The sequence below is a fragment of the Balaenoptera ricei genome, chromosome 5 (assembly GCF_028023285.1).
Source record: "Balaenoptera ricei isolate mBalRic1 chromosome 5, mBalRic1.hap2, whole genome shotgun sequence".
In the NCBI taxonomy this organism is placed as follows: Eukaryota; Metazoa; Chordata; class Mammalia; order Artiodactyla; family Balaenopteridae; genus Balaenoptera; species Balaenoptera ricei.
The window spans coordinates 37,533,613-37,548,595 of record NC_082643.1 but is presented as its reverse complement, the minus strand read 5'-3'; the positions used below and the strand labels follow the sequence as shown (position 1 = coordinate 37,548,595).

Sequence of the window (14,983 nt, the reverse complement as noted above, 5' to 3'; positions counted from 1 at the left end):
ATAATCATTAATGTAATAATATGCCTAATGCCTAATGACATAATAAATTTTCTGGTGACCTCTGATTATACCATATCAAATATTTTGATCCTGCCTTATTAGACTTTTTTTCAAGGTTACTAAAATGCCTACAGATAATCCCAAATATCCTTTCTCTTTCAAGTGACATAGTAAGAAGTCACGTATATTTATTCTTGTATAAAACTAGCATTATATTCCACTTTTTCCAGCACTCAGTTCTATATTGTATCTACTAGATCACAGCAGATGAAAATTTATTTTTTAAGACAGGCAAGATGGAAATGTGTAATTGAAGTTTTTTGTTAAGTCCAAAGAAGAGTATTTCATCATTTATTACAGTGTAAATCATATATGCTAAGTACTACGTCTGTACCTAGATTTTTGTCAGTGAAAAAGAGAACATAGGAAAATGAATGAAAGGAACTTGTGTGAAGTGCAAATAAGCTACAATGTCATGGGATAAACTCGTTCAAGTTAATGGTATGAGAGATCTTCGCACCCAATGATGGAAATGATGTGACACTTTTCTCAGAGGGGAAATGAAACCTCAGAAATATAGGAAGAATTATTTTCAAAATGCAGAATAACGTGGGACCACATTTCTCACTCCACATAACAGACTGAATGCTAAGTAGAAAACAAAATGAACCAAAAATACACACATGAGCAATTCTACATGCTCACCTCCTGTGCTGGAGAATGAACAGAGTAACATAACTGGGCACAAGCTTTTTTGTTTGTTTCCTTGTGTTTATTTATTTATTTTAACATCTTTATTGGAGTATAATTGCTTTACAATGGTGTGTTACTTTCTGCTTTATAACAAAGTGAATCAGTTATACATATACATATGTCCCCATATCTCTTCCCTCTTGCATCTCCCTCCCTCCCACCCTCCCTATCCCACCCCTCTAGGTGGTCACAAAACACCGAGCTGATCTCCCTGTGCTATGCGGCTGCTTCCCACTAGCTATCAGTTTTACATTTGGTAGTGTATATATGTCCATGCCACTCTCTCACTTTGTGCCAGCTTACCCTTCCCCCTCCCCATATCCTCAAGTCCATTCTCTAGTAGGTCTGCATCTCTATTCCCGTCTTGCCCCTAGGTTCTTCATGAACATTTTTTTTCGAAGATTCCATAGATATGTGTTAGCATACGGCATTTATTTTTCTCTTTCTGACTTACTTCACCCTGTATGACAGACTCTAGGTCCATCCACCTCACTACAACTAACTCAATTTCGTTTCTTTCTATGGCTGAGTAATATTCCATTCTATATATGTGCGACATCTTCTTTATCCATTCATCCAATGATGGACACTTAGGTTGCTTCCATGTCCTGGCTATTGTAAATAGAGCTGCAAAGAACATTGTGGTACATGACTCTTTGAATTATGGTTTTCTCAGGGTATATGTCCAGTAGTGGGATTGCTGGGTCGTATGGTAGTTCTCTTTTTAGTTTTTTAAGGAACCTCCATACTGTTCTCCATAGTGGCTGTATCAATTTACATTCCCACCAACAGTGCAAGAGGGTTCCCTTTTCTCCAAACCCTCTTCAGCATTTATTGTTTGTAGCTTTTTTTGATGATGGCCATTCTGACTGGTGTGAGATGATATCTCATTGTAGTTTTGATTTGCATTTCTCTAATGATTAATGATGTTGAGCATTCTTTCATGTGTCTGTTGGCCATCTGTATATCTTCTTTGGAGAAATGTCTATTTAGGTCTTCTGCCCATTTTTGGATTGGGTTGTTCGTTTTTTTGTTATTGAGCTGCATGAGCTGCTTGTAAATTTTGAAGATTAATCCTTTGTCAGTTGCTTCATTTGCAAATATTTTCTGCCGTTCTGAGGGTTGTCTTTTCGTCTTGTTTATGGTTTCCTTTGCTGAGCAAAAGCTGTTAAGCTTCATTAGGCCCCATTTGTTTATTTTTGTTTTTATTTCCATTTCTCTAGGAGGTAGGTCACAAAGGATCTTGCTGTGATTTATGTCATGGAGTGTTCTGCCTATGTTTTCCTCTAAGAGTTTAATAGTGTCTTGCCTTGCATTTAGGTCTTTAATCCATTTTGAGTTTATTTTTGTGTATGGTGTTAAGGAGTGTTCTAATTTCATTCTTTTACATGTAGCTGTCCACTTTTCCCAGCACCAATTATTGAAGAGGCTGTCTTTCCTCCACTGTATATTCTTGCCTCCTTTTTCAAAGATAAAGTGACCATATGTGCATGGGTTTATCTCTGGGATTTCTATCCTGTTCTATTGATCTATATTTCTGTTTTTGTACCAGTACCATACTGTGTTGATTACTGTAGCTTTGTAGTATAGTCTGAAGTCAGGAGCCTGATTTCTCCAGCTCCGGTTTTCGTTCTCAAGATTGCTTTGGCTATTCGGGGTCTTTTGTGTTTCCATACAAATTGTGAGATTTTTTGTTCTAGTTCTGTGAAAAATGCCAGTGGTAGTTTGATAGGGATTGCATTGAATCTGTAGATTGCTTTGGGTAGTAGAGTCATTTTTGCAATGTTGATTCTTCCAATTCGAGAACATGGTATATCTCTCCATCTATTTGTATCATGTTTAATTTCTTTCATCAGTGTCTTATAATTTTCTGCATACAGGTATTTTGTCTACTTAGGTACGTTTATTCCTAGATAATTTATTCGTTTTGTTTCAGTGGTAAATGGGAGCGTTTTCTTAATTTCACTTTCAGATTTTTCATCATTAGTGTATAGGAATGCAAGAGATTTTTTGCATTAATTTCGTATCTTGCTACTTTACCAAATTCATTGATTAGCTCTAGTAGTTTTCTGGTAGCACGTTTACGATTCTCTATGTGTAGTATCATGTCATCTGCAAACAGTGACAGTTTTACTTCTTCTTTTCCGATTTGGATTCCTTTTATTTCTTTTTCTTCTCTGATTGCTGTGGCTAAAACTTCCAAAACTATGTTGAATAATAGTGGTGAGGGTGGGCAACCTTGTCTTTTTCCTAATATTAGTGGAAATGTTTTCAGTTTTTCACCGTTGAGGACGATGTTGGCTGTGGGTTTGTCCTATATGGCCTTTATTATGTTGAGGAAAGTTCCCTCTATGCCTACGTTCTGGAGGGTTTTTGTCATAAATGGGTGTTGAATTTTGTTGAAAGCTTTCTCTGCATCTATTGAGATGATCATATGTTTTTTCTCCTTCAATTTGTTAATATGGTGTTTCACATTGATTGATTTGCATATATTGAAGAATCCTTGCATTTTTGGGATAAATCCCACTTCATCGTGGTGTATGATCCTTTTAATATCCTGTTGGATTCTGTTTCCCAGTATTTTGTTGAGGATATTTGCATCCATGTTTATCAGTGATATTGGCCTCTAGTTTTCTTTCTTTGTGACATCTTTGTCTGGTTTTGGTATCAGGGTGATGTTGGCCTCGTAGAATGTGTTTTGGAGTGTTCCTCCCTCTGCTATATTTTGGTAGAGTTTGAGAAGGATAGGTGTTAGCTCTTCTCTAAATGTTTGATAGAATTCACCTGTGAAGCTATCTGGTCCTGGACTTTTGTTTGTTGGAAGATTTTTATTCACAGTTTCAATTTCAGTGCTTGTGATTGGTCTGTTCATATTTTCTACTTCTTCCTGGTTCAGTCTTGGAAGGTTGTGCATTTCTGAGAATTTGCCCATTTCTTCCAGGTTGTCCATTTTATTGGCATATAGTTGCTTGTAGTAATCTCTCATGACTCTTTGTATTTTTCCAGTGTCAGTTGTTACTTCTCCTTTTTCATTTCTAATTCTATTAATTTGAGTCTTCTCCCTTTTTTTCGTGATGAGTCTGGCTACTGGTTTATTATTTTTTTTATCTTCCCAAAGAACCAGCTTTTAGTTTTATTGATCTTTGCTATAGTTTCCTTCCTTTCTTTTTCATTTATTTCTGATCTGATGTTTATGATTTCTTTCCTTCTGCTAACTTTGGGTTTTTTTTTTTTTCTCTCTCTAATTGCTGTAGGTGTAAGGTTAGGTTGTTTATTTGAGATGTTTCTTGTTTCTTAAGGTAGGATGGTATTGCTATAAACTTCCCTCTTAGAACTGATTTTGCTTCATTCCATCGGTTTTGTGTCGTCGTGTTTTCATTGTCATTTGTTTCTATGTATTTTTTGATTTCCTCTTTGATTTCGTCAGTGATCTCTTGGGTATTAAGTAGTGTATTGATTAGCCTCCATTTGTTTGTTTTTTTCTTACAGATTTTTCCCTGTAATTGATATCTATTCTCATAGCGTTATGGTTGGAAAAGATACTTTGTATGATTTCAATTTTCTTAAATTTACCAGGGCTTGACTTGTGACCCAAGATATGATCTATCCTGGAGAGTGTTCCATGAACACTTGAGAAGAAAGTGTATTCTGTTGTTTTTGGATGGAATGTCCTATAAATATCAATTAATTCCATCTTGTTTAATGTATCATTTAAAGCTTGTGTGTCCTTATTTATTTTCATGTTGGATGATCTGTCCATTGGTGAAAGAGGGTGTTAAAGTCCCCTACTATGAATGTGTTACTATCTATTTCCCCTTTTATGGCTGTTACTATTTGCCTTATGTATTGAGGTGCTCCTATGTTGGGTGCATAAATATTTACAATTGTTATAAATTGTAAATGTATAACATTTCTTCTTCTTGGATTGATCACTTGATCATTATGTAGTGTCCTTCTTTGTCTCTGTAATATTCTTTGTTTTAAAGTCTTTTTTTGTCTGATATGAGAATTGCTACTCCAGCTTTCTTTTGGTTTCCATTTGCATGGAATATCTTTTTCCATCCCCTCACTTTCAGTCTGTATGTGTCCCTAGGTCTGTAGTGGGTTTCTTGTAAACAGCATATCTATGGGTCTTGTTTTTGTATCATTTCAGCCAGTCTATGTTTTTTGGTTGGAGCATTTAATCTTTTACTTTTAAGGTAATTATCAATATGTATTTCCTATTACCATTATCTTAATTGTTTTGGGTTTGTTACTGTAAGTCTTTTCCTTCTCTTGTTTTTCCTGCCTAGAGAAGTTCCTTTAGCATTTGTTGTTAAGCTGGTCTTGTGGTGCTGAATTCTCTTAGCTTTTGCTTCTCTGTAAAGCTTTTAATTTCTCCATCAAATCTGAATGAGATCCTTGCTGTGTAGAGTAATCTTGATTGTAGGCTTTTCCCCTTCATCACTTGAAATGTGTCCTGCCACTCCCTTCTGGCTTGCAGAGTTTCTACTGAAAGTTCAGCTGTTAACTTTATGGGGATTCCCTTGTATGTTATTCATTGATTTTCCCTTGCTGTTTTTAATATTTTTTCTTTGTATTTAATTTTTGATAGTTTGATTAATATGTGTCTTGGCGTTTCTCTTGGATTTATCCTGTATTGGACTCTCTGTGCTTCTTGGACTTGATTAACTATATCCTTTCCCATATTAGGGAAAATTTTAACTATAATCCCTCAAATACTTTCTCAGTCCCTTTCTTTTTCTCTTCTTCTTCTGGGGCCCCTATAATTCAAATGTTGGTGTGTTTAATGTTGTCCCAGAAGTCTCTGAGACTGTCCTCAATTCTTTTAATTGTTTTTTCTTTATTCTGCTCTGCAGTAGTTATTTCCACTATTTTATCTTCCAGGTCAGTTATCCGTTCTTCTGCTTCAGTTATTCTGCTATTGATCCCTTCCAGAGAAGTTTTAATTTCAGTTATTGTGTTGTTCATCAGTGTTTGTTTTCTCCTTAGTTCTTCTAGGTCCTTGTTAAACATTTCTTGTATTTCTCCATTCTATTTCCAAGATTTTGGATCATCTTTACTATCATTATTCTGAATTCTTTTTCAGGTAGACTGCCTATTTCCTCTTCATTTGTTAGGTGTGGTGGGTTTTTACATTGCTCCTTCATCTGCTGTGTGTTTCTTTGTCTTCTCATTTTTCTTAACTTACTGTGTTTGGGGTCTCCTTTTTGCAGGCTGCAATTTTGTAGTTCCCATTGTTTTTGGTGGCTAAGATTGGTTCAGTAGGTTGTGTAGGCTTCCTGGTGGAGGGGACTAGTGCCTGTGTTCTGGTGGATGAGGCTGGATCTTGTCTTTCTGGTGAGCAGGTCCACATCTGGTGGTGTGTTTTGGGGTGTGTGTGGCCTTATTATGATTTTAGGCAGCCTCTCTGCTAATAGGTAGGGTTGTGTTCCTGTCTTGGTAGTTGTTTGGCATAGGGTGTCCAGCACTGGAGCTTGTTGATTGTTTAGTGGAGCTGGGTCTTGGCATTGAGATGGCGATCTCTGGAAGATTTTCACCATTTGATATTACGTGGAGCTGGGAGGTCTTTTGTGTACCAGTGTCCTGAACTTGGCTCTCCCACCTTTGAGGCACAGCCCTGACTCCTGGCTGGAGCACCAAGAGCCTGTCATGCACACGGCTCAGAATAAAAGGGAGAAAAATGAAAGAAAGAAAGAAAGAAAGACAGAAAGAGAGAGAAAATAAAATGAAATAAAGTTATTAAAATACAAAATAATTATTAAAAAAAATTTTTAAAGTAATTTAAAAAAAAAGAAAAAAGAAGAGAGCAACTAAACCAAAAAACAAAACCACCAATGATACCAAACACTAAAAACTATACTAAAAAGAAAACAAAAACAAAAACGGACACACAGAACCCTAGGACAAATGGTAAAAGCAAAGCTATACAGACAAAATCACTCATGGAAGCATACACATACACAGTCACAAAGAAAGAAAAAGGGAAAAGAATATATATATCGTTGCTCCCAAAGTCCACCTCCTCAATTTGGGATGATTCATTGTCTATTCAGGCATTCCACAGATGCAGCGTACATCAAGTTGATTGTGTAGATTTATTCCACTGCTCCTGGGGCTGCTGGGAGAAATTTCCCTTTCTCTTCTTTGTTCGCTCAGCTCCTGGGATTCAGCTTTAGATTTGACCCTGCCTCTGCGTGTAGGTCGCCTGAGGGTGTCTGTTCTTTGCTTAGACAGGACGGCGTTAAGGGAGCAGCTGCTTCAGGTGCTCTGGCTCACTCTGGCCTGGGGGAGGGAGTGGTACGGAGTTCGGGGCAAGCTTGAGGTGGCAGAGGCCGGCATGACGTTTCACCAGCCTGAGGTGTGCCATGTGTTCTCCCAGAGAAGTTGTCCCTGGATCACGGGACCCTGCAGTGGCGGGTTGCACAGATTCCTGGGAGGGGAAGTGTGGATAGTGACCTGTGCTTGCAAACAGGCTTCTTGGTGGCAGCAGCAGCAGCCTTAGCGTCTCATGCCCGTCTCTGGGGTCTGCGCTGATTGCCGCGGCTCACGCCCGTCTCTGGAGCTCCTTTAAGCGGTGCTCTTAATCCCCTGTCCTCACACACCAGGAAACACAGAGGCAAGAAAATGTCTCTTGCCTCTTCGGCAGCTCCAGACTTTTTCCTGGACTCCCTCCAAGCTAGCTGTGATGCACTAGCCTCCTTCAGGCTGTGTTCACGCAGCCAACCCCAGTCCTCTCCCTAGGATCCAACCTCCGAAGCCCGAGCCTCAGCTCCTAGCCCCCGCCCTGGCAGGTGAGCAGACAAGCCTCTCGGGCTGGTGAGTGCTGGTTGGCACCGATCCTCTGTGCAGGAATCTCTCCACTTTGCCCTCTGCACCCCTGTTGCTGTGCTCTCCTCCATGGCTCCAAAGCTTTCCCCCCTCTGCCACCCACAGTCTCTGCCCACGAAGGGGCTTCCTAGTGTGTGGAGAACTTTCCTCCTTCACAGCTCTCTCCCACTGGTGCAGGTCCTGTCCCTAGTCTTTTGTCTCTGTGTTTTTTTTTTTTTTTTTCTTTTGCCCTACCCAGGTACGTGTGGAGTTTCTTGCCTTTTGGGAGGTTTAAGGTCTTCTGCCAGCGTTCAGTAGGTGTTCTGTAGGAGTTGTTACACATGTAGATGTATTTCTGATATATTTGTGAAGAGGAGGGTGATCTTCATGTGTTACTCTTCCTCAATCTTGAAGCTCTTTGGGCACAAACTTTTAAACAGAGGGTCCACCTACAAAACTTGTCATTTGCCCTGCAAGCTTATAATGATGCCATTAAATCACAATCGGGTGTTAGCAGGAGTAATTAGGAATATGTTGTAGGGTTGCACACTCATAAGAAATTTTTTATGGGAGGGAGAAAATCTTAAGCATTCACTGTGGGAAGGATTTTTGAAAATCCAGCATTTCAGCCCTGAAGGCTTTTATTTAGCAAGAACAGCCAAAAGAGTTGTTTTAAATTTTTGTTTTTGTTTCTGACTTTAATTTGAAGGTTACGTGTTTTGCCTTTTTTATCTATGGCCTTAATTGTTCATAGGAAAAAGGAGAAGAGACAGATGGATTCCAAGGGGATAATGGCTGAGTTTTTCCTCTATATTTTCCTTTAGGAATCAATTCTAAGCTTCAGTTTGAAATCATGCCAGGCGCTTTATTCGGGTTGTTCGAGATAAATTCTGACACTGGGGAGGTGGTGACAACCACCACACTTGACAGAGAAGTTCAGGAAGTCCTCACCCTTCAAGGTAAGGGACCTCTTGACTGTGCTAAACAAACAAAAACAAAAATAGGCAGCAGGCCATTGAGAGGTGAAATTTTACATTTCAGTAAGTTGTCTTTAAATAAAATATTATTGACCCAGTGCTACCCGGTTAATTTGGTCTGTTGCTGTCTGGTTAGGGCAGCATATTTTAGGTATGAATTAATGGCCACCATCTGTGCCGTCTTTTGTTCCTTGTCAGTACTTGTACGTGATGGGGGAGCCCCTGCTCTGTCTGGGACTACAACAATTCTCTGCACTGTGGGAGATGAAAACGATCATGCACCAGAGATTATTGTCCCCAGGCATGACATTGATCATGCACCGGAGATTATTGTCCCCAGGCATGACATTGAGGTTCTGGAAAACCAAGAGCCAGGGCTTGTCTACACTGTTTTGGCCTCTGATATGGATGCTGGCAATAACGGAGCTGTCAGGTATCACATAATTGGTAAGTATTATCTTTATTTAAATCCCCCCCTCCCCACGATACCAACTCGGTTGACACACACTTCATGGAATGCATTCAGCATTTGGTATCTAGTGCAGTGTCTACAGAACTCACACCTGCTAAGAACTGATTGGTGCCCTGGGTCTCCTCTCCTCCTCCCCACAGCCACCCTGATCCAGTGCCCTCCAAACTCCTCAAAAATCTGCCCTTGACAACTCTCACTGTTAGTAATCCACTAATATTAGTGCATGTACAGATGGAACAGATAGGTTTTTTTTCTATTTTCACTTTTTTCTATTTTCACTTCTCTCGTATGATCACTTATTTTTATTATTTTGAGCAGTCAAGACTTTCTTTCAGGCCTAGAGGACATGAGTAGAAAAACAATTCCCAGATCTGCAGACCAATGAAACACTTCAGATCTACAACAATACCCCAGAGATCAAAGTCTTTAGGAACTTCTACACTAGAAGATAATTTTGTAATATTGTTCCCTTCAGATGAGAAACATAAGGTTTCTGGCAGAATAATGTTAACATTAGCATGGCAAGCTTGAGAAGGCCACATCTTATTCACCTGAAAAAAAGTGAAGAATCCAATTTTTAGCACATGTCAGAGTACACATGGAATGATATGAGATGAGGCTAGAGTAATGTTTCAGAGACTGCTTCTGATGAAGGGAAGCTGTTTAATAAAAAGAGCTTTAAGACTAGCTTCTGGAAGTTATCACTCTCTATTTACTAAAAATCCTATAACCAAACCATGTTTTCTATGTACCACCCATTTTACTCCAAAATGAGAATAGTTTTATTGTCTTTTTCCCTGATTATAAAATGATATATGATTGTAGAATATATATACAATTTATGAAAACCAAAATAGTAAGCAAAAATCTTATATCTTGCAGAGATAAGTAACTTGATATTTTTGAAAAACACTTTTCCATGAACCTCAGAGAATGCAGACACCAATCTTACACTATTGAATAATTTATGTATGCTATTTCGTTATCTCATTTTAAAACCAATATACTGTATAAATGATTCATGTCAGTGAATATACACATATATTAGCATTTCTAGTATGCATATGTATAACATCATTTATCTCACTCATCCTCATTTATGCTAATTTAATTATTGAACAGTCTACTATTATAAAAATGCTGTAGTGAACACACCCAATTACTTCCTTATGATAAATGTAACTGGATTATCATGTCCAAGGACATATCTATCTTAAATGTTTACACATATTTCATATTACCATCCAAAAGAATGATACTCCCTCAAAGTAACTTTGAGGAGCCCAATTTTAAGAATAAGGCCAATTCTTACCTCTTTCTTACTGTTGCAGTGGAATAGATGATTTTCCTCCTCTGTAAACTCTACCTGTTTTCTAGAACTTCTCAAACCAATTGTGGTTAAGGACCAGGGTTTGTGTTTTTTGAAATTTCCAATCTGTTGTGACTGATACTTTTGTAAAATCCAATAAATATAAATTACTGGGAGAAAAAATCAAAGGCATACAAAATGCAAGCCCCAGTTTTTAAAAACTATTACTGTATTATGGAGACATAAGATTATTCTCTCATGTTGCTATAAAATTTTCTAAATGCTTACTCTTAATTTATTTGTATTTATCTTGTTGAGGACCAGCTACAAATAATCCTCAGACAGCACCTGTCCCCTCTCACAGCGTCAAGGACATTCTTTTTGACCATTCACTTCCCTTTCCCAAATGGTCAACAGTTCCTCTCTACTGGCTTTTCCCATCAGTATTTCCCATCTTGAAAAGCATAGATGTCTCCCTTCACTCACTGTCTCTTTTCCTTCACAAACAAACTTCTTAAAAATTGTTGTCTACACTCTGGTTTCTGTGTCTTTACTTTCATTTCTTAGCCTGCTGTAAAATGTGTTCCACTGAAGTCACTCCACCGAAACTACCCTTTCCAGAGACATAAAATATCCCATTGTTGCCAAATGCGTTGGATCTTTTTCAGTTCTTAATTTAATTGTATTGCTTTGTGTCTTTGTGCACCATGCCCTGGACACTTGGTCTCACCTTGACTTCAGAAAGCCACTTACTTTCTTTTGGTCCTTCATCTGTCTTTCTAGACAAGTCTTCCCAGTGTCCTTGTTCTTCTGGTGGTTCTCTGACTTGTCAGAGTTTTCTGGATCTTTTTGACATATCTTTTCTTTTCTCGTAGACACAGTCTTTCTGGTCATTTCGTCCAGTTCCTGTCTTCAGCTACCACTGGACCTCAATATCTCCCTATCTTGACTGTACCCTAGATCTAAGTCCCATTAAAGGACATTTTAAAAATTGAAGTATAGTAGACTTACAGTTGCAGATGTACAACATAATAATTCAATGTTTTTATAGATTATGCTCCAAAGTTATTATAAAATATTGAGTATTCCCAGTGCTGTGCATTACATCCTTGTAACTTATTTTATACCTAGTAGTTTGTACCCATGATTCCCCTTCACCCACTTTGCCCCTCTCCATGACTCCCAATACTATGTTAAATAGAAGTGATGAGAGTGGGAATGCTTGTCTTATTTCTGATCTTAGAGGAAAAGTTTTCAGCTTTTCAGTGTTGAGTTTGATGTCAGCTGTGGGCTTGTCATGTATGGCCTTTATTATGTTGAGGTATGTTTCATCTTTACCAACTTTGATAAGAGATTTTATCATAAATGGATGTTGAGTTCTGCCAAATGCTTTTTTTATGTGAAATGAGATGATCATATGGCTTTTATCCTCCCCTTTTCTGGTGTGGTGTAACACCTTGATTGATTTGCAGATATTGAACCATCCTTGCATCCCTGGAATGAATTTCAATTGATCATGATTAAAAATCCTTTTTATGTATTGTTGAATTTAGTTTGCTAATATTTTTGTTGAGGGTTTTGCATTATGTTCATCAGGAATATTGGCCTGGTAATTTATTTTTGTAGTGTCTTTGTCTGGTTTTGATATTAGGGCTTCATAGAATGAGTTTGGAAGTGTTCCCTTCTCTTCAGTTTTTGGTATAGTTTGGGAAAGATAGGTATTAACTCTTCCTTAGGTGTTTGATAGAAACCCTCAAATTCTGGTCTGGTCCTACTCTGATTTGTTGGGAGTTTTTTGATTATTGATTCAATTTCATTACTTCAGTCTTGGAAGTGTGTCTGTTTCTAGGCATTCTTCCATTTCTTCTAAGTTGTCCAATTTGCTGCTGTATAATTGTCAATAGTATTCTCTTATGATTGTATTTCTGTGATATCAGTGGTAATTTCTCCTCTTTCATTTCTAATTTTATTTATTTAGACTTTCTCTTCTTTCCTTGATGAGTCTGGCTAGCAGTTTTATCAATTTTGTTTATCTTTAAAAAAAACAGCTCTTAGTTTCACTGAGCTTTTCTTTTTTCTTTCTGGTCTCTATTTTATTTACTTCTGCCCTCATCTTTATTATTTCCTTCCTTCTGTGGACTTTGGGCTTTGTACTTCTTTTTCTAGTTCCTTTAGATGGAAAGTTAGGTTGTTTATTTAAGATTTTTCTCATTTCTTGAGTTAGACCTGAATTACTATAAACTTCCCTCTTAGAACTGCTTTTGCTGTGTCCCATAGATTTTGGAAAGTTGTGTTTTTCTCTTCATTCATCTCAAGGTATTTTTTTTAATTTCCTCTTTGATTTCTTTGTTGACCCATTGGTTTTTTAGTAGTATGTTGTTTAGTCTCCACATGTTTGTGTGTTTTCCAGTTTCCTTCCTGTAATTGATTTCTAGTTTCTTACCACTGTGGTCAGAAAAGATGCATGCCTGATATGATTTCAATCTTCTTAAATGTATTGAAGATTTTTTTTTGTGGCCTAGCATGTGATCTGTCCTGGAGAATGGTCTATGTGCACTTGAAAAGAATGTGTTTTCTGCTGTTTTTAATGGAATGTTTTGTAGATATCTATTAACTCCTTCTGATCTACTGTGTCATTTAATGTGTCCCTTATTGATTTTCTGTCTGGATGATCTGTTCATTTATGTAAATGGGGTATTAAAGTTCTCTATTGTTATTGTATTTCTGTCAGTTTCTCCCTTTATGTGTGTTAATATTTGCTTTATATAGGTAGGTGCTCTTGTACTAGGTGCATTTATGTTTATGAATGTTATATCTTCTTGGATTGACCCGTTTATATGATGCCCTTCTTTGTTTTTGTTATTAACTTTGTTTTAAAGTCTATTTTGTCTGATATGTGTATCGTTATCCCAGCTTTCTTTTCATTTCCATTTGCATGGAGTATCTTTTTCCATCTTTTTACTTTCAGGTGAATGTGTCTTTAGATCTGAAGTGAGTCTCTTGTAGGCAGCATATGGATGGGTTTGTTTTCTTATCCATTCAGCCACCCTATGTCCTGTGATTGGAGTATTTAATCTATTTACATAAAGTAATTATTCACAGATATGTACTTACTGCCATATTGTTACTTGTTTTCTGGTTGTTTTTATAATTCTTCTCTGTTCTTTTCTTGTTCCTTTAGTCTATTCCCTTGCAGTTTAACTATTCTCTTTAGTTTTATGTTTGGGTTCTTTTCTCTTTGTTTTTTGTATATCCATTGGAGATTTTTGATTTGTGGTTACCATGAGGTTCATATATATCAATTACATATAGTTGTTTTAAACTGATAGTGTTTAAGTTCAAACACATCCTAAAAGCTTTACATTTTTCACTCCACTCCCAACACGCTTTATGTTTTGGTGTCATATTTTACATCTTTATTTATATCCCTTCAGTGTTTATCATAGTTATTGTTGATTTTATAATTTTTATCTTTTAACCTTTGTACTAGCTTATTTAAGTGGTTGATTCACTGCCTTTACTATATATTTATATTTATCAGTGAGATTTCTTTTCTTCACATCTTAAAAAAAAATTTTTTTTATAGCCTTTTCTTTTTCACTTAAAGAAGACACTTTAACATTTCTTCTAAGGCCAATTTAGTGGTAACAACCTCTTTTAGTTTTTGCTTGTCTGGGAAACTCTTTATCTCTCCTTCAATTCTGAATGATAACCTTGCTGGGTAGAGTGTTCTTGGTTGTAGGGTCTTTCCTTTCAGCACTTTAAGCATGTCTTGTTACTCCCTCTGGCTTGCAAGATTTCTGCTAAAAAGTCAGCTAATATTTATTGTGGTTCCCTTGTATGTGACTCTGTTTTTCTCTTCCTGTCTTTAAATTCTGTCATTCACTCTTTAACTTTTTCCATTTTAATTATGAAATGACTTAGTGTGAGTCTCTTTGGATTCATCTTCTTTAGGCCTCTCTGTGATTTTTGGACCTGGATACATTTCCTTTTCAGGTTAGTGATGTTTTCAGCTATAATTACATCAAATATGCTTTCTGCCCCTTTTTTCTCTCTCTTCCTCTCTGACCCCTATAACACAAATGTTAGTATGCTTGATATTGTTCTAGAGGTCCCTTAAATAATCCTTATTAAACTTTTTTTCTTTTTGCTGCTCTGATAGGGTGATTTCCACTATTCTGTCTTCTAGGTCGTTTATGTGTTCCTCTGTATCACCTAATCTGCTGTTAATTCCTTCTAGTGTATTTCTCCTTTCAGTTATTGTATTCTTCAGTTCTAATTGGCTCTTTTTTATATTTTCTAGTTCTCTGTTGAAGTTCTCACTGTATTCCTCTATTCTTTTCCTAAGTTTGGAGAACATTTTTATGACTATTGCTTTGAACCCTTTATCAGGTAAATTACTTATCTCTGTTTCATTAGGCTTCCCTCCTCCCCATCCCAGTGTTTTATATTGCTCTTTGCTTTAGAACATGTTCTTGTGTCTTCTCATTTTGTTTGACTCTCTATGACTTTCTTCTCATTTTGTTTGTTTGTCTCTATGAAGTTAGGTAAAACATACCCTTCTAGGTCTTGAAATCATGTCTTTGTGTTGGAGCATCCCTATGCAGTTTGCCTATTCCCAGTAGCTTCAGTGGTAGAGCTGGATCTAAAGTGATCATGGGA

General features: G+C 37.1%; 1 protein-coding gene across 1 annotated transcript in view; it reads left to right on the top strand.

The window, feature by feature from the left end:
- DCHS2 (dachsous cadherin-related 2) overlaps positions 1-14,983 on the top strand; it is a 335,957-nt gene that overhangs the window by 228,869 nt on the left and 92,105 nt on the right. The window contains exons 11-13 of the mRNA XM_059923955.1: positions 8,388-8,522; positions 8,739-8,841; positions 8,881-8,987. Of these exons, the coding sequence (XP_059779938.1) occupies positions 8,388-8,522; positions 8,739-8,841; positions 8,881-8,987 (345 nt within the window). The remainder of the gene's footprint in view (positions 1-8,387; positions 8,523-8,738; positions 8,842-8,880; positions 8,988-14,983) is intronic.